The sequence below is a fragment of the Condylura cristata genome, unplaced genomic scaffold (assembly GCF_000260355.1).
Source record: "Condylura cristata isolate star-nosed mole 26May11 unplaced genomic scaffold, ConCri1.0 scaffold00004, whole genome shotgun sequence".
NCBI classification, from domain to species: domain Eukaryota; kingdom Metazoa; phylum Chordata; class Mammalia; order Eulipotyphla; family Talpidae; genus Condylura; species Condylura cristata.
This window is the reverse complement of record NW_004567105.1, coordinates 2129480-2148762: the sequence shown is the minus strand read 5'-3', so window position 1 is coordinate 2148762 and position 19283 is coordinate 2129480. Positions and strand designations below refer to the sequence as shown.

General features: G+C 55.9%; 1 protein-coding gene across 3 annotated transcripts in view; it reads right to left on the bottom strand.

The window, feature by feature from the left end:
- Window positions 1-11: 11 nt before the first annotated feature.
- TCF20 (transcription factor 20 (AR1)) overlaps window positions 12-19283 on the bottom strand; it is a 69093-nt gene continuing 49821 nt past the window's right edge. Inside the window, exons 3-6 of one of the 3 annotated variants that reach the window (XM_004675621.2) lie at window positions 9300-9393; window positions 4293-4342; window positions 3498-3620; window positions 12-538 (exon numbers count right to left, since the gene is read on the bottom strand). In XM_004675621.2, the coding sequence (XP_004675678.2) occupies window positions 3537-3620; window positions 4293-4342; window positions 9300-9393 (228 nt within the window). In that variant the 3' untranslated portion in view covers window positions 12-538; window positions 3498-3536. The other 2 variants (XM_012720464.1, XM_012720463.1) reach the window with 2 other exon arrangements.

Sequence of the window (19283 nt, the reverse complement as noted above, 5' to 3'; positions counted from 1 at the left end):
TGTAATGGGCCTGCACTCGGCTCCCCACGCTGCCTGCCTGACCCCCAGCAGTGGCGGGACAAGGCTGGGCAGGGCCACTCTCCCAGGGCGGCTCAGGAGCCCAGCCGAGGGCCTGCCCGGCCCATCTTGAGAACCGCCAGGAGCCGTCACAGCAGCTTCGAGCTGATAACCAGCTCTTTACACTTAACCAACATTCTTCCTGGGAGCTCGGCCAGGGAGCAAGCACCCCCTGGCCTGTCCTCTGGGCTCGCCCAGGCTGGGGTGCTCCAGCATCTCCTCTTCCAGCCTGGAAAACAGTTATGGCAGGCTGCCTGGGGCGGAGGCTGTAGCAGGGTCTCCTCAATGCATCCCAGTCATCATGTGGCGAAGGTCTCAGAGACAGCGTTTCCAAGGCATTCAGTCCAGAGATTAAACCAGAAGTCCACGGTGGCAGCAGCCTCGCCCGCACTGGCTTTCCAGGGCGCTGATGTGGTGGGTCTTCCCGCCAACAGGCACACTGCAGAAGTCACGCACGGTCCCCTCTCTTGTTCCCATGAAACTAACAGGCAAGATAAAGGCTGGTGTGTGGCGAGCTGAGAATACCGTGCAAAGCACATGTTCCTTCCGGTACCAAGGCTGCCCTAACTTCGGCAGAAAGCATGAATCCCCTGGAACGTGCTGGGCAGAAACATAGGACGAGGCATTGCTCACTGGCTTGCTTGGGCAGAGCCCACCAGGAAGTGGCCAGCGCGGGCCCATCCCGGGAGTGGGGCCCTGGCACCTGTTCAGGCCCTGACCCCTCCTGCCAGCAAGCCAAGGCCCTCAGCTGAGGTGCCGGCCAGGGTGGGGGCAGCAGAGCCTGGGCACCAGATGGTGCCCAGGGTGCAGAGGGCAAAGGTCATCATGCCCTGCAGGGCTCTGCTCTGAGGGAGCCCTGGGACAGCCCGCCCCCAACCGCCCCCAGCCCTGCTGTCTGTGGCTCTGGATGCAGCAGGGGCTGGTGGATCAGGCACCTGTCTGGGGCCTTCCTTGGGTGTCCCCATCGGACTGCTCCCAGCACGCAATACCCCAATGTATAAAAACCAGTCAGGGAACTATAAAAAACCATTCCTTCAGGGACACTGGAAAGAAAAGTTCTTCATGCTCCAAACATGTACCAGGCCCTGTGTGGGGCCTTAACTACATTGACTGCAGAACAGGGGCCACCCCCAGCTTGGAGGTGGAGATGCGGAAGCCAGGTGAGGCACGTGGCTGCCCAAGGGGGACCGGAACCCCCAGCAAGCTCCCTGCCCGGGTGCCAGAGCTCTTCCACCCACTTCCGCGGCTATGTGGTCCTGTCCCGGGCTGAGAGGGGGCCATGTCCTGGCACTGAGCCAGGGAACAGACACTGGGGAGCCAGTGGCCACAGGGATGGACCCAGGTGACAACCAACTGACCAAAGGACAAAGCACAAGGTGTGTGTGTGTGTGCGTGTGTGTGGGGGGCATCTGTCAGGAAGAGAGGCCGGGCACAGCCCAGGTCTGAAGCACAAAGCCCTGGGGAGGAAGTCAGGTCTCTCTGAGGCTTCCGAAACTTCATTGAATTCAGAGGCAGAGTGGAGTCTGGACTTGATTCTAAATTTGACAAGAAGCTCTGAAGAATGGAAGGACGAGAGGGAGGTTTGCTAGGAGTGGCGCTGAGCCCCTGAGAGGCAGGGCCTGTGAAGAACGGGGCAACCCCTTCCTGTGAAGGGTGTGTGCAGCCTCCAGGGTGGCAAACCAGCCAGGGGCACTACTGGGAGGGGCTGCGCTAGGACAGGCCCAGGGTCCCCTGCAGGAGCCGCCTACCTCTCAGGGGCAGCAAGGCGAGCACAGGCTGCCACACGCTCCTGCTCTCCAGACCGGCAGGAGGCCCAGCCGGCAGCCTGGGCCCCTCTCGCCCAGGTGGTGCTCGCTGAGCAGCAGGCCAGGCCAGCAAGGGGCACCGGGCCCTACCCTGCTGTCGCCTGTGGGCTGCTCCTCACACGAGGCGGGAGTCGGCTGCACAGCAAGCCCCGCGAGCACCCGTGCGAGCGAGGGCTACGCTGCCTGCTGTCCCTCCCGCCCTCTGGGGCCCCGGACAGTCTGGCCCTGGCTCCGGCCCAAGATGAGCCTGCCTGGGACAGACTGGCGTCCCCTGCCCCTGGCTGGTCACTGACCAAGTAAGCCAGGGTGAAGGGCTTGGCTCGGGGGCAAATGGGGATATACTGTCAGGTGGGCAGAGGGAAGAGCTTGGTCTGTCCTGTCCTTTCCCTCCCAGAGGGCTCGGGCCCGAGTTCCAAGGTGTGGAGACGCCCTCCCTTGGTGGCCGCGTTTCTTCTGTATCAACAGCCACACGGACCACCGCCTCCTAGAGATGCATGCCGAAGCCTTTCACCCCCCAGAGTCCAGGGCTGTTGGCGAGCAGGGCCCGAGAACGAGCAGAGGACAGAGATGCTGGACAACACAACTGAGAGGCTGCCCAGGCCTAGCGCCTTCTTCTCAGACACAGGCCAGCATTTAACTGGCTGCCCCAGCTCCTCCGGGGAAGCAGTCCAACCTCAGAATGTGGCCCCAGCCCTCAGGCTAGGCAGAAGGACCGGTGGGAGAGGGTGGGGCCGCCCAGGCAGGGCACAAGCTGGGAGCACACAAGGCCGACACTTGCTGGAAAACCACCCAAAACACTCTGTACCCCGAGAACTGACCAGCAGGGAGGGCAGAGTCAGTGGCTGGGGAGGTCTGGCAGCTGATCGCCCCCCACAAGGCTCTGTTTGTCTGGCCCCCGATGCAGCCCCCCTTCCCCACCTGCCCTCCACCCCAGCCGCAGCCTCGCCACTTGCTTGCTGGGCAGCCCCAGGGCCACAGCCCCTCACAGCGGGAGGGCGGGTCCCCCACGGAGGGGAAACCGGCCACATTCTGAGATACACACTCCAAAGAAGTGGGCCCCCCAGCTGAGACAAGGGGTCTGGACTGGTGTGGGGGCTGCACAGGAGAGAACCCCAGAGGACGGCCCTACCCCAGCCTGCACAGCAGGCACCGAGTTCCAGCTGCTTCCACAAGGATGGTTAGTGGTCTACTGTCCTGCTGAGGGGGCCACCCCCGGGGGCTGCGTAGTGCACCCCTACTTTTTAAAATAAGTGAAAGTGAGCATGCAGGTCTAGGCCTCTGCGGGGATTTCCTCCCCTCTGCGCTGCTGACAAAGGGGTCCTTCAGCATGGGGGAAAGGGGGTCACAAACAACAGCATCTGGACACCTTCGCCCGCTGTCCAAGGGAACCTGGCTGCAGCAGGTATGCTGCAGCGAGGAGCCACTGCGGGCGCTGATGGGCTGGGGGCGAGAACGCAGGCTGCGTGTCCCAGGGCCCCTCAGCCAGCCCCGGCCTTCCTTGAGACTCGTGGGGGCCCGGCAGCGGAGGGCAACCCCACCTGGCGCCGGCTCCGACCCACACTGGGTGGCAGCTGGGTATAGCGGCTGGCAGGCACCGGCGGCCTGGCAGGGACGTGGCGCCTGCCGCCGACTCACCTGTGCTTGCTGTACTTTCCACTCCCAGGGCACGCGCCCTCACCCCCGCTCCGACTGCTCTGTGCTGAGGCTGCCTTTTGCTGTCTTGTTCTGCAGCGGGGGGAGAGGGCACGGGAGGGGAGGCTGAGGCCAGCACAGCCGGGGCACAGGAGGGGCAGGAGCGCGCGGGGGGAGCAGGGAAGGCAGGGAGGAGAGGAACGGCACGTGGAAAAGGAAAGAGAGAGCAGAGTCAGTACTGAAGACACACAGGACATACTCAGACAGGGCTCTGAGGCAGAAAGTGACCACTAAAACAGAAGTTTCAAAAATAACGTAAGTGAAGTAAAAATAAAGAGAATGCTGGGAGACCCATCTCCGGAGTAATTTTTAAAGATAAGCACAAGCAAGCATCTTTGCGAAGTGTTCTGAGGGCAGAGCTGTCTGGATGATTTCTTTCTAGTACTTTCTGGCCAGCTTTGCGATGGAGACTGAATGACCACTGACCACCAGGTGTCAGTGTGACCTCAGCCAGGAGGAACAAGCCGGTTCTCGCTGAGGAGGCCAAGGGCGCACCTCTTGAATTAGCTGGGGAATGAGGCAGTGGGTGCCCCCGTCCTCACGCGGACTCGTCCCTTGGGGTCCCGGAACCAGTGGAAATTGCAGCTTCACCGAGTTTGCCCATTTCACTTAATGAACGAACATCACCCCCCTTTTCTCCTAGCCCCTAAACTGGCCGGTGCCTGCCCTGCTAAGCCACGCTCTTGTACCCCCAGGGAATCCGTTACCCCCCAGCCCAGGGGGCGCGCATACACTTACCTTGTGCTTGGGGCACCTCACCGAAAAGTTCTCCTCATGCAGCAAACAATCTGCAAGACAGGAGGGGACAGTCAGAGCCCGAGTGTGGCCTGCACGGCCAGACCGGGCTGGCCTCGGAGAGGGAGTCCCCGCTCTGACTTCCGACAGGAACCAGCAGACCCACACACGAACTGTGACTCCTCAGCCCAACAGTCAGTCACGCACACACCCCAATTTCTCTAAGGTGCAATCAAACAATACTGTGGTTCTCTTGAACAATAAGATTATAGGGGATGCCCAGCTCCCCACACTTCCAGATTATACCATATTCTCACACAGAAGCAGTCTCCAAACACACTGGTTTTAACCCTCGCCCAGGCCAGGCTACCTAAGGGGCCCGTGTCAGAGCTCCCTGTGTAGACCTGGCACCTGGGGCCGGAGCAGCTCCCACTCGCCACTCTGATGCTTTCCAGGACTGGGGCCCTGTGCGGCCCTCTACCCTCGGAGGGGAGAGCCAGCCCACCTGCACAGGCGACAGCAGGACCCTCGTCCTTAAGAGCGGCCCGCAGCACCGGCAGGCATGCAAGGCGGGGAGCATCTAATCAGCGGGCGCACCAGCGCCACAGCTCCCGCGGACCCACAGCCAGGTCAGCGGTGTGCGATGTGGAGGCGGAATGTTAATAAATATTGATCACACGCTTGCAGCGAGCTCCCAGGCATCGTGGCGGGAGGCAGCCAGCTACTCAGCCTGGCTAAATTTGCAATTTAACCCAGGTCCTAACTGAGGTCCATGTCAGCTGCCAGAAGGTGTGCAGATTTCAAATGATAAGCAAGGGAACAACACATGAAAACCTTCTAGTCCCTCCGCCCCACACAAGGCAAAAAAGCCCCTGGTAATCTGGCCCAGCCCGCAGTTCTCCCACAAGGGCCTGAATTCCTTGGGGGGTGGGGTCGCCCCTGCCCAGGCCCAGGCCCAGGCAGGCAGCAGGCTCTGCCCGCTCTCCGAAGCAAGTGGCTGGGCAGCAAACGAAATGTGTTATTTAAAGCCCTGAGCGCACGGCTGAGCAAGGCCCCTGCTGCTCCAATCTGCCGGCGCGCTCAGGGAGAGCGGGGCTCGCTGGCCCACGCGCCCTCTCTCTCACCTGGCCGGCACCACTGGCTGGCAGCTCTCTCTGGCTGCACAGCGCCGTGGGGCTCAGCCACCTTCTGCCACAGGCTGACGGGAGATGAGGATGGGGCTGTGCAGCTGGAAGAGGCCTCAGAAAGGCAGGGGCGGCCAGTCCCTCCAGGCGCGGTGAGCGGCTGTGCCGGGCCACCACTAACACTGTCTTCAGCAGGGGACACGGCCCTCAGAGTTAAAAGCAGACAAGATATAAGACAACACAAGTCGGCCCTAAAGGCACCCTGGAACCGGTGCCAGGGGCTTCTGGAAACGACATCTCCAGAGCAAACCTGCCTGAGTTTGAAGTCCAACCTTTGGCGAGAGAGACACTCCTAGCTGTTCTCGTCACATCCACAGGCACCGGGAACGGCGGTTCATGTTCCTGGCAGGGGAGGAGCCGCAGCCAGAGCCGGCCACCTGCGAGGGCACAGGCTCTCGCACTTGGGCCAGGCCCTGCGGGGACACTGAAGAACTCCAGGCCCACGGCCAGCAGTCAGTCTCGCAAACCCATTTTCTCTGAGCGCCTGGCGATCGCCCACGCAGCCCAGGCGGCCTGGTCAGCACTTCCACCCTGAGAAGCTGCAGCAAATGGCTTGCTGGATCATCACCTAAGCTGGAGGGCGCCCAGGCAGTCCGGTCAACACGATGGCTTCCAGACACAACTGCCCACACGGAGAGCACCATTTCAGGCTTCTCTCGAAGCTGAGATCCAGGCAAAGTGGATTTTGCTGAGCTTCACAGAGCGAGCGGCTCGGGGTTGGCACCACACACAAGCACAAGCTGGAACCGCGCTGAGGTGGGGGGAGGGCGCAGCCTGCAGTCACCATCTCCACCCCCCTTGCGCCCCACCACCCCACACCCCTCGCTAGAGTGGCCAGGCTGCTGGTCACTCATGAGGACCCGACCTGTCCAGGGCCCTGGACCCACCGATGCAAGAACAAAGCCTGCACCAGATCACAGCTCTCCAATGAGGCGGTGGCTGCAAGAGGGTTGCACACAGCCAATTCGTAGCTGTGTTTCCTCGGACGGGGAAAACAACCCCCACGGCAAGGTTCTTCACGCACACAGAATTATTAACGGGCCCAGCGGCTCTCCTCTGGTCTTGACTGTTGTGGCTCGCTGCTGCGTTGGGAACACTGAGCCTTTCTTTTTTGTAACCAGCCTGGTGCTTGGGACCACTCTCCATGGGGGCCACGTCCTGGGCCCACGCATGACAAGCAGCAGGCCAGCACCGGGAAGTCACAGAGACTCGTAACAAAGTTCTGCTTCCATGGAGATGTCCCCAGTAAGACAAGTTTTCTCTGAAATTCTAACGGCTCTTTGAAAGTTTGGATGGTTGACAGCGAGGCAGCAACAAAAATGCTAAACTGTCCCTTACCTGAGAGACAGGGCTCTGTCCCAGCTGCAAGGCCAGTCGGCGGGGGCACCCTCGCACGAGGACGCACCACGACAAAGCTGAGCCAGTGACAGAGGTTAGGAGAAACGCCTGCGTCCAGCCCACGAGCAGGCCAGGCGCCTGGGTCACGGCAGCCAGCACGAGGCTGGTCAGGACCCACAGTGGCCGCGTGGTGCCCCCACCGCCGGGACCCTCCTGGTCCACACAGGGCAAAGCTGGGGCAGGGCCCAGCGCCCGGCCCTGGCCTCTGCTGCCCCAGGCTGACTCCTTAGCAGCTGCCGCCCACTTCTCGGGAGCAGCCACGTGTGACAGACTCATCACGACAAACACCACAGACTCAGTGACCCTCAGCTGGTAAAGGAGCCTCTGCTTCCTGCTGGGGGCTGCTGTTGGCTGAGCGTGGCCACGGACACACATGGCTGCTTAACTTGAAATCAATTTCTAGAAAACAAAAGTATTTCACATTTCTGCTTGTCATGTGCGGGAGTCACACGTGGCCTGTGGTGCCTGGGCCGCAGGGTACAGATCAGGACACCCCATGCCAGGGCTCTGCCAAGCCCATGAGAAATGCCCACAGCAAGGGCACCCTGCTGCTCACCCCACCTTGTGGGCAGGAGCCCACATCTTATCAGCCGCTGCTCGGGGCAGCAACTCCCGTGGATCCCCATACAGAACCCACAGGCCACTGCCCCAGATTTAATCCTCAAGCTTAGATTTCACTTAGAAACCAGAAAGCTGAAAGGCGCCCCTGAAAGCAGGGCAAGACCCGAGGTGGGAAGAATTGCAGGGCCCAAGGGCAAGCTGCAGAGAGCGACCGCATTTCCACACCCCGGCCTGGAAAGGAAGAAAACCATTCCCTTCACAAGTGGCCCACGTAATACCCGGAAATAAACTGAGCAAAGTGCAAATACAGAGCAAGGTGGAAAGGAGCCACAGGCTGAGCAGACGGGAGGCGTGTTCCCGGAGCAGGGCAGGGCAGGGCCGGGACGCCGAGAGCACGCCCCTGCCCAGTGTGGCCTGCAGCCTTGTGACCCGCCAGCTTTCCCGGCACATTCTAAAGATCTTACAATTCCACATGGACTAGCAAAGGATTCAGAAAGAAAAAAGATCTTGAAAGAAATAACCAGTTGGAAGACTCACATTTCTCAACTTCAAAACCCTCACAAAGGTACCAGCCAGGATGCTGGCGCCAGAGTCGGGGAGTCAGCCGGCACATCTGGCCCGGGGAGCTGGGCCAAGGGCGCGACACCAGTCTTCTCTGCGATGGCGCTGGGACAACCGGGCCCCCTCTGTAAGGAGCGCCCTGGACTCCTACTTCTCGTCACGTGCAAGTATTAACTCAAAATGATCAAAGTCTGAAGTGGAAGAGCTAAACCATAACATTCTTAGGAGAAAACTGGGCTCAGCAGTCATGCTTCTGGAGCAGGCAGCGGCTTCTTGATGTAAGGAAAGGCAACAAGCAACCACAGGAACAGTAAGTTGTGCTTTCCCCCAACTGAAAACTCCTTTGCTTCAACAGAAACCACCAAGATAACTGAAGACATGCTGAGAACAGCAGATATATTTGCAAACCATCTCTCTGATGAGGGGGTTGTATCCAGAAACACAGAGAAATCTTACAACTCCAGCTAAAATATCCCAATTTGAAGAGCCATCGCTTCGAAGAGAAGAGAGCCCACGAGAAGACGCTCAGTGCCATGAGCCTCCAGCCGAGCGCAAACCCACGCCGAGCCCTCACCTCCCAGCCCCCCCGGGCTGCTCCCAGAGAGAGGAAGATAGGCACGCCAGCGAGGACAGTGGGCCAGCCGGCATCCTCATGCTGCTGGCCAGACGTGACTGGGAGGCAGTCTGGCTGCACCTCCACAGGTCACCAGAGTCACCCCTGGACCAGCAATTCCATCCCCAGGCTCACACCCAAGAAGACAGAAATGTCATGTCCACACGCAGACCGGTACGTGCAAGCTCACAGCCGTTAACTGTCAAAAAGCAGAAAGGAGCCACATGTCTGTCAACTATGAGCGATACGTAAGACTAACACCCCCCTAATAAAGTATCGCTGGGCCCTAAACGTGAAAGCAGTGCGCCCGTGGCGGCCAGAGTGGGAGCCATGGGGCCTCATATAGGAGACGTCCTGGAGCCACGTGCCGGCGCAGGCAGGCCCACAGGCAGGAGTTGGTTCTGTGCCGGGGATGTGCCCAGGGAGAACGCCCAGGCGACCACTGACGACTGGAAATTTTTTATGAAGTGATGAAAATGTCCCAAAGTTTACCGCAATGCGTTACCCAGCTCTGAATACACCACAACCAGTGTCCTGTGCACGTCAGGAGGGCTTGTGACATGAAGACATATTTTAACCCTGCACCACCCACTGCACTCCTCTTCATGGCTTCTCTCTGCCTTTGGTTGCGAGGGCAGACGCGAGCGGGCCAGAAAGGCGGCGAGCACCACAGGAGCAGGGACCGCTGCTTACCTGCGTCAGTGGCACACGGGTAATGGTACCGGAAGGAGCAGCCTTTGTTGTAGCAGCCGAGGGTGGCGCCTGCCTCCTGGCAGTGGGAGCATTTCTGGAAGGAAGCGAGAAGTCAGGCACATCAGCAGCCAGCCCCACCTCCCCCAGCCCGGCCCCCAGCGGTCAGCCTCAGCCCTGTGGCTTTGCCCACACCCAGAGCGGGTGTCTAGCGCTAAGGCTCCAGGCCATGCCTCGCACATGCCCAGAAAGAAAGCCCACAGACCACGGTGGGGCGAGGAGGGGCCTGCCCCTTGCGGCAGTGTCCACCTCGCAGGCCTCCAACCTGTCCTCACGCCTCCCCAGAGCCCACGCGATGTCCACTGCGCCGTCTGTGGGGAGGAGTGAGAGGGGAGGAGAGTAGAGTTATATATAAACCTATAGACTCAAAAGTGGAACTGCATTTTCAATTCTTGTATTTGTAAGATTTTATTTTTACTCTACTTATCCCAAATGCCCAATACAAGTGTATTTCTCCTTTTGGAGAATATGGGCTGTGTGCAGATGTATTTTTACACACAAATCCTATTTTAAAAGCACTAGGAAATCTGCCACGAATTTCTGGCTAAGACAGACATTACTCTGGTATGGAGATGCGCCCCCTTGTAAGGGCAGGCTCTTGCAGAGCGGGGTTGGGAGCGCGGCACCCCGGCAACCAGAAGGCTCTCCGGGAGGCAGGTGGTCCTGAGCGGTCACACTGGTGAGAGGCGTGCTCACCCCCCATGCCTGCCTACTGCCTAGTGACAAAGGGGTGCTGCTCTTCCCACACATGGGCCGCCTCCAGGGGTGACTTGTAGGAGAAGATTGAGAACACTTAGTGGTGCCCCCCACCGCCTAGCGACGGGCTCGGGTTGCCACAACTGGGCTATGAACCTGGCAACAGCGCCCACACACCGCTGTCAGAGGGCAGAATGCTGGCCCGGGGCCAAACGGCTTGGGCCCAACGTGCCCCTTACAGGAGGCAGGGCAGACATGCTAGGCAGTCCACCCGACACCCACAAAAGGGAGCCCGTGCGGGGTGCCCAGCCGTCCCACCACCTGCCCACAGGGCCCTCCGCGCACCCTCGCCTGAACCCGCGCAGACCACAAGTCTCGCCTTCGTCACAAGAAAGCAAAATCAAACAAAGGAAAAAAAAGAGAAAAAAGAGCAAAATCATGCCCCACCAGGAAATGGTGTCGATCAAAAGCTTCTAATTAAGAGGGACGATTTCTTTGTTACACTGCACCCAAAGAGAGACCCTGTGTGGTATAAAGGATTAAGAGAAAGGACTTTAAAGTGATTTTTTACTTTAGTGGTTCTCAAAGTGTGGTCCTTGGACCAGCAACAGCTGGGAACTTGTTAGAAACACAAGATTCTGGGAAGATGGAGTAAGCAGCACCCGAAGCTTGTCTCCTCCCTGGAACTCCTTATGGAGCTCTAGAGACTGCTGGAGGCTGGCAGCTTCCAGGGAGAGACTCGGGTGGTAGATCAGGGTCAGGGCCAGTCACCTGTGGCTTTCAGAGTGGCCACTCCTCCCGGCCCCCAGAAGGTGGCAGGTGTGTACGTGACTCTGGAGCCACTGACCCACAGCCTACGTGCAGGAATCGGACAGTGGGGCTAAGAGGACCCTGCTCCCCGAAGGCGGGACCTCTGTTCTAATCACAGGGGCGCAGACAGAGGCCCACCAAACTCGACTCATGGTCGCAGCCCTTCCTCTGGCTGAAGTGCCCCGGATTGAAAGGCCAGCACCGTCCCCTCTCCCTCTTGGGCAGGAGGGAGCCAGACATTAAAGGTTGGGACGGCCAACAGCAAGTGCTCGCACTGGGAAAACCAGCGAGAAACTGCAACCAGGGAAGACAGGAAAGACTTGAGAAGACTCATGTTTAAAGCCCAGGCTGACCCTCAGCTCAGAGACAGCCTGCAAAAGTGAGAAACGGCCAAGTCTGTGCCACAAGAAAAGTGAACCTTGGGGCAGGGAGAAATCCGATCTGCAGAATTTACCAAGATTCAAATGTCCAGTGTACAAAAATAAGAGAAAGACGGGCTTATCTGGAGACAGGGCAGTATGGCCACTCAAAGGAAGACGGCAAAGCAGAAACCGGGTCTGGAAAAGGCCTGATGGGAGAGCCACTGGCAGACTTTAAGAGGAAGGTCCTAAAGATGCCCCAGCACGAAGAAGTGGAGAAAGTAAATATACCAAGGGACAGACAAATGCCGTGCAGTAAAGAGAGAAAACCTCAAAAGAAACCCAAGTGAAACTTTGGAGCTGAAGAGTACAACTGAAAAAAATCCACTACAGGGAATCAAAAACAGTTTTGGGCAGGCAGTACGAAGACTCAGTGAACTTAAGGACAGGACAATGGGAACTACCCCTCGTGAGAAACAACACCACAGGAGAAAACAGTCGATAAACCAACCAGGGGACTAACGCAGGCATCGCAGCAGAGTCCAGAGCCAGGGCAGCAACAGTATTTGGGAAACGCAAGAAAACTTCACAAATCTGATGCAAGATTCCAACATCCAAAGAGTTCAATCAACTCTAAGATCCATACCAGGACTTAATATATTCAAACTTTCAAAAAACAAAAAAGTGAAAATTTCCAGAGAAGTAAACCATCACAGAACAGTGGTAGTAAGGAAGACAGTCTGCAAATTTCTAACCAGAAACCTTGGAGGCCCACAGACTATCAACTAAGAATCCTACATCTGGCAACTCCTACAGGTGTCCTTAAAACTGAGGGCGAATGAGCAGGTCCAGGCCCAGCCTGGCCCCAGGAAAGGCTTCAGAGAGGCCGCAGGGTGAGATGAAAGGACAGGACAGGAGAGGGGACCCAAAGCCACGTGGCAAATGAAGAGCTGGATGAAGGTAGACACAACACAGTTGCAATGATAAAGCGGTTACAAGGCAGAAAGCCATTATTACTGTAACAACGCTTCGTAACTGCACCTTTTGGTTTGCCATGAGTTAAGACCAAATCAAAGGAAAAAAACTAACAGTACAAAACCTACCATTGTTTTGTTAGACATTAGTTTAGGTTTTGGGGCACACAATATATAAAGATGTAATCTGTGGCATCCACAGCTAAAAATCGGAGTCAAGAAGCACTTTTAGATGTTACGTAAGGTGGCAGTAATTCAAATTAGCGTTATGATGTTAGGATGTTAAATGTAAGCCCCAAGGTAACCACAAAAAAAGTATCTATAGAACATATAGAGAATAATAAAAACTTTCTCACTTCTCAAGCTCTAAGTGAACTTCAACGTGTCAAAAGAAATAAATACAAAAGAAAAACAGTCATGTAGGAAATGAGAGACAGCAGAAGTCCCTCCTTATCAGTAATTACTCTGACAGCAAATGTTTACAGCTTTCCAATGACTCAAACTCAGATACAAACAGGTGACGTGAATGGCTAAAAAGACAACCACATAAAGAGAAGGAACACAGTGCTAGTAACATCAGACAAAATGCATTTCACATGAAAAAGGCTACAAAAGGCAAAGAACATTATATATTTACAAAAGTTTCAACACAGCGAACTACGAACACTTACTTGCCTGGTATCAGACCACCAAGACATGTGATATTGGCATGAAGACGCACATAGAACACCAAAGGCATTGACCAGAGTCCATAAATGAGCCCACGTGTGAGCGGTCAGTTTGGACAAGGGTGTCAGAGAGCACGAGCGGGGACAGGGTGGACTCCCCAAATGGCAGTGCTGGGAGAGCTGTACACGCCCAGGATAAAGAATGAAGTGGAAAGCTTACCTAGTACCACATAGGAGAATGAACTAAAAATGGAACCAGAGGGCCCTCCCTGGTGGCACAGCACCGGGAAGCTAAAGCCACTTGAGTGCGAGTTCAATCCCTGCCCCAGAAGTGACCCACACGGCGTGGCAGACTTCTGACCCGCCCACTGCTCCCCTCACCAGTCAGCCTGTTCTGCTCCCCACTCTGTCTCTGGTAAATCCTCTCACTGCCCCTGCACCTCTGGCCTGTACCCCAGTTCTGTATGCATAAATAAATAAATCTTTAAAATAAAATAAATGGAACAAGAACCTAATACAAGGCCTAAAACAATAAAGCTCTTTGAAGAAAACATAGCACATAAGCTGCATGACACTGGATTTGGCAATGATTTCTTGGCTATGACACCAGAAGCCCAAGCAATAAAAGAAAAAATAGACACATCAGACTTCATAAAAATGTAAAGACTTTGGGCCTCAGATGACTCAACAGTACAAAATGGGAGACAACCTACAGAAGGGGAGAAAATACGTGCGAACTCTATCTGAGAAAGGGAATAAATGTCCAGAATACACAGAGAACTTCTAAAACTCAACAACAAAAACCCAATTAAAAGTGGACGAAGGCCTCAAACACCCGTCCAAAGACTCCGTCAGTAACAGGAGTGGATGGGCGCACCACACAGGGTCACGCAATTCCTACCACAGCGCCCGCCCCCCCATCCCGGAGGCTGGCTGCGAACACCACGCCAGAAGCCAGTAAGCGTGGCCAAGAAAGGGGGAAACCTGGAACCCAGGCCCCGCTGGCATGGGGCAAACGGCTCAGCTCCTGCGGGAAGCAGTGCGGCAGCTTCTGAAACTAAAGCCACGGTTACCCATGATCAGCGAACCAGCTTCAGCCTACGTCCCCAGAACTGGAAGCAGGGCCCCCAAGGCAACTGTCCCTGAATGCTCACAGCAGCTAACAGGTTGGGAGAAAGCAAGTAGCCACTGGCAGAGGGGTCACGAATAGGCAAAACTGGGGCACACACATAGACTGGGGCATCATTTTGTCTAAAAAAGGAAATTTCAACACACACCAACACGATGAGCCTTTAGGATATTATGCTAAAGGAAATAAGCCAAGTAAGTGCCCAGTGAGTGCACCCTGTGAGGTACTCATAACCATGGGGTGGCGGGCCTGGGGGGAGGGGAGAACGGGGGTAGTGCTTGATGGGTAAATTCTAGCTTCGGCAGAGAAGAGCTCTGGAGAGGGTTGGTAGTGAGGCTACTTAATGCCACTGAACTCGAAAGTGGACTTGAAAATGGTTAAGATGATAAATGATCAGTTAAATGTATTTCGTCACATAAAAAATTAATAGAAGGCACATTCTCAAGTCCCACCTCAATTTGTGCTGTAACCAGTCTCCAGGCAATTTTGATACACATTACAGCTTGAAAACCACTGGTCCAACTTCACCTCCCCAGCCTCTGAGATGAGGAAAACAAAGCCTTGGCGAGAAGTGGGGTCAACCAGACCAGACCAGACCAGACCGTCCCGGTTCCCAAGCGCCATTCAGTGCCGCCCCAATGCTGCTGTTCCCCGCCGCATGCCAATCCAGATCGTGGGGTATCGGATGCCCCACCTCGCCCCTCACTGTGACCCTGCACGGCCAAGGGACTTTGCAAACAACATTAAGTTGAGGACGGCACGACAGGGCGGGCAGGCTGGGCTGCAAGGGGCCCCGCCTGGTCATGGGAGCCACATGCGTGCAGCCGCTCACCCAGGCTGTCAGCTGTGGCTTCCGGGCCCTGGCCAGGGCAGCAGGCCGCAGACGGAGCACTGCTGGCTCCAGATGGGTGGAGGGCACAAGCCAAGCGAAGCAGGCAGCCTTCAGAGAGCGGCACCAAAAAGAAAATGCCTCAGCTCTGCTGACACCTTAATTTAAACTTGGTGAGCCCCACATCAGCCCTGCAGAGCTGACAAGTGTGTGCTTTAAGTCAACAAGTTTGCAGTAATGTGTTACTGTGACAGAAAACTGGGGCGGCGGGGAGGGGTCCTGGGGATCTTACAGGAAGAGCAGTGCCGGTTCATCTTCCTTTCTCGTTCTTCAAAGATACAAAGTTCTCCCTCACCGAAACACCCACAACTTCACTCTCTTTAATGAGGCAGGTTTCTGGCTGCTGTGCTGGGAGGGACACTGGGTCTTTCTCAATCTTTTTTTCTGGCTGATGAGACTAAAAGAAATGTGACTTGCTGAAAGTAAGTAGCAACCCAGGAGCTCAGGCTTTTCCCCAGAAGCCCAGGTTCAACTTTCTTTATACTGTGGCAGCACTCTAGTCCCCTCAACGTTTGGAAAGTACGAGAATATAAAACTCCTCTCTATAGACTCTTGTTTCTGTTCTCTCCTACTCCAGAGTCAATACCAAGCTGGGGCCACTTCCGGGGAGATGTTCTTCTTTCACTTTACCTGGAGCAACGACTCGCCCTGTCTCCACACTGCAAAGACAAGTCATCCAGCGTGGACGTCCCTGGACTTGCGAGGGGCGCTGCCTCTTACCCAACGGGAGTGACAGGTGCACACAGGCGGTTTCCCACATGAGAGAACAGTAGGGCGCCATTTTTCAAATTCACAATGGTCTAACTTCGCAATAGTGAACTTTTTACTGACTATAAAAGGAAATAAAGGTTTTTAATCAAGGTTTCCTCACAAGAGTCCTACATTTCTTTTTTTAAAAAAGATTTATTTGTGCATACAAGAACAGGCTGGAGGTGTGTGTGGACGGGGGGGTGAGGGATGAGAAGGTTCACCAGAAACAGAGTGGGGAGCAGTGGGGAGACAGGAGATATCTGCTGCGCCAGTCCCTCCCTGGCCAGGGATCAAACTGGTGCCGCAGCGGCTGCAGACAGCCTCACACTGCTGCGCTTTAACCCGCTGCGCCACCAGGGAGGACCCAGAACCCCACATTTCTTGAACTGTAATCTCGGGAAATTGTAAAAGATATGCATTCCTAGGTTTGGCGCAAGTCTGAACAGGACGCAGCCCGCACTGGTGCTGTCCTTCCCCCAGCCCTGTGGCTGTGCGGAGCAGGCCCGCGGGCTGGCAGCAGGGCCAAATAGTCAGCAGGGCAGCTCTGGGGAGTCCGCCTGCTCCTTCATTCCCAGGGAGGCTCCTCCCGGCGAGGCGAAAGTGTCCCGAATAATCACAGTCTAGTGACACCTCGAAGCTGGGCGTCTGGGTCGCAGTGTCAGGAGCCTTCAACGCTGGGCTCTGCAGGGACAGGTGCACGCTGTGATCACGCTTGCAGCGTTTCCTATTCATGCTTGCCCATCTCCCCTAAATGTGAGATTCATTCCCGCCTCCCTGGGCCTGGCGCATGCACGTGGTAGGCTGTGCCATGTGGGCTGGTGGGGAGTACACCGTGGCCTCATGGGGAGTGTGGAGGAGTAGAGGAGCAAGGCGTGCGTTTGGTTTGTCCTCAGGTTTCCTCAGGAAGGCTCAGGAGACCAGGCGAGGTGTTTCGCTGCAGCTACCCATTCTCACTGACTCTGGAAAAGGGCTGGGTGCCAGTTCCCAAAACCTACACCACAGTCCCGAGCACCCCCAAGCTTCAAAGCCAAGCTCTGAGGGCCCTGGGTGCCCAAATCTTCTTAGGGATTTAAAAGCTGCACATACAGCCGCACAGCCTCTTTGGCAGAAGCATCAACTGCGGAAATGGAACCCCTCTAACACACATCTTCATGACGGGACCCCAGGGCCAATGCGGGCGGTCATGGCAGCACGCTGCAGGCCTGCCTGGCTTTTCAGAGCCAACGTGGTGGAACAAAGTGAATGTTGCTTAGGCGGCAGTGCAGAGGCTGGCAGAGCAGAACAGAACCAAGGCTGTGAGCGCTTGAGAGCCAGGAGGCACTCAATTTTGCCATCTGCAAAATGGGAGCAAGCACTTGCTTCACCTTCCTCACAAGCTGCATGGAAGAGCCAAGCAAGTGTCTTATAAACTAGAAAATGATGTTAACTCTCAGAGCTCATGTGAAAATACATAAAACTTACCTTCTCTATAACATGCCACAGTCTTGGCAGTCACTGATGTCAAAATGAGACACAGCGTGTACCAAGTAGGCCCATTAAATTAAAAAATAAGAAACTGTTTTTTGGAACTGATTCTTCACAAAAAGCCTGAACAAGCAGGCCCTTGGGGGCCTGGCTCTAGCTCAACCATCTGCCAGCCCTGGTGCTGTGCCCGCAGGGGTGTGTGGTCAGCTCTGTCCATGTCTCTGAACATGGCATCTCTGAGCTGCCCTCCCTGTCTGTGGGAGGTTCAGACAGACAGGTTCATGGGAAATTTCCAGAAGACCAGCAAAGCCTTTCTATACTGGAAGGAAAGGTACCACACAAATGGAATACACGCGATCCTGCAGGAATTAAATACTCAGTAGGACATCAGAAGCATAGGAATCACCTGAGCAGAGAGAATGAGGCGAGGCGCCTGCAGGCCTGGGGCGGTTCAGCTTCTGACCGCAGTTTGCCCAGGGCCTGTCAGCTCGCTACACAGTGCAGCAGAACCATCTATAATTGTGTCTCCGCCCCCGCCCCCGCCCCCTTTCTGGAGCCCTGCTGCCAGGTGGGGCTGCTCCTCAGCACACCTGGAGTTTGACAGCTCCACTCTGCCTCCTGGCAGCCTGGCACCTGTTTCCCATCAAAACCAGGTGTGAAAACCAAAAATGCACAAAAGTCTTTAATCTGGTACATGTCTTCGAGGTACAAAAATAACCTGGAATAAAATTACTCACTTAGACCCCCACTCCTCTCCTATAAAACCAGAAGTGGGTCTGCTGTGACCCACACAAATCCACCTTCCTCGGAAAGCTTCCAACCACAGCATACACCTAGGAAGTGCCTCTGGCTTAGCAACAGGAACGGAGGACAACAGGCAGTGCACCAGGTTGGGTCTCCCCAGCCTTCTGCTTCAACGGGCAAGGAAAACTTGCTCCCCAAGTCCCCTCGAACTGCCCCTGGGCTCCCAGTGAGGCAGGGTAGGTCTGGGTGAAGGCCTTTTCCCTCACTGTCTGTCTGAGCCGCCCAGCAGGAAGAGGCTGCATTTAGCCACGAGCCGCACGCAGTCGCGAGCGCCTGCCTGCACGGGGCTGACTGCTGCGCCTGGCAAATCACAGAACGCGCTCAGGCCCGTGGGCAGCTGGGAAAGGGTGTCTTTTTCTCTCAAGGACCCTGCTGGCTTACAAGTCTAGCTTTCCACCTGACAGGTGTGCAGCCAGGGCTACACTACCGCCAGCGGCGCCGGGGCCACTTCTCAACAGAATCACCAAGTGCTGCGCAGGAAGAACATTCTGATCCTAACCAGCTCTTCGTGGGACTTTTAGTTTGCCTTATTAACATATCAATTCTGGGTCTCCGGTATTAAACTCCAAGTTCAGAAAGTTGGAGGAAAATCCTCAAGAAAGTCTTCACTGCCAGTTTTACTCACTTTCCTCTACCTGCCAGGTTCTCCAGCGGCTCTAACGAAGAAGCCAAAACTCCCAAGTGCTATGATGTGAACAGTCCTTAGTACTTCAGCCCTCAGGCAGAGGGGAGGGGAGGGGAGGGGAAGGGAGAGGAGGGGAGGGGAGGCTCGAGGGACCTAGCAGTTGGGACAAAGGGCGAGAGCTGGCTCCGTGGGGCCACCACGGCTGCGTGGGAGGAACACGCACCAGCTGCATCTAGAGACCTTTGGAGATAAGCCTGGCGTGAGCGGTGTCAGGTGGGAGCCCTGACCCAGGAAGGGGGCCCTTTGGGCATTGGGGTGCTGCTGAAGAAGACACGCGAGGCTTGGCTCTGAAAGCTGCTCTCAGACATTCTAGTGAGGGGTAAAATGTCCCGGAGCAGAAGCTCCAGTGGAATGGCCCAGTGAGGGCTCATTTCCAGTCATGGCTTCTGGGTAACTGGAGTGAAGCTAGAAACTATTCTGACACATTTGGCAACACTATCTTGAATTAAACTGTTTATTCTCTACTACCTCAGAGTAATGAGTCTTATTATTAGAAACATTTTATAAGCTACTAGGTAGAGACTAGAGAAAATAACCTCAAGATATAGCCTAAAACTTGCTTTAAATCAGCGAATGGGGGGATGCGACGGTCGGATGTGACCGTCTACGTGAAATATGACATGGGAACCCTGGGCAGTTCCTTCCACATCGTCTTCTCATGTCTCGCAGGGCAGGGCAGGGCAGGCAGGGCAGGGCAGG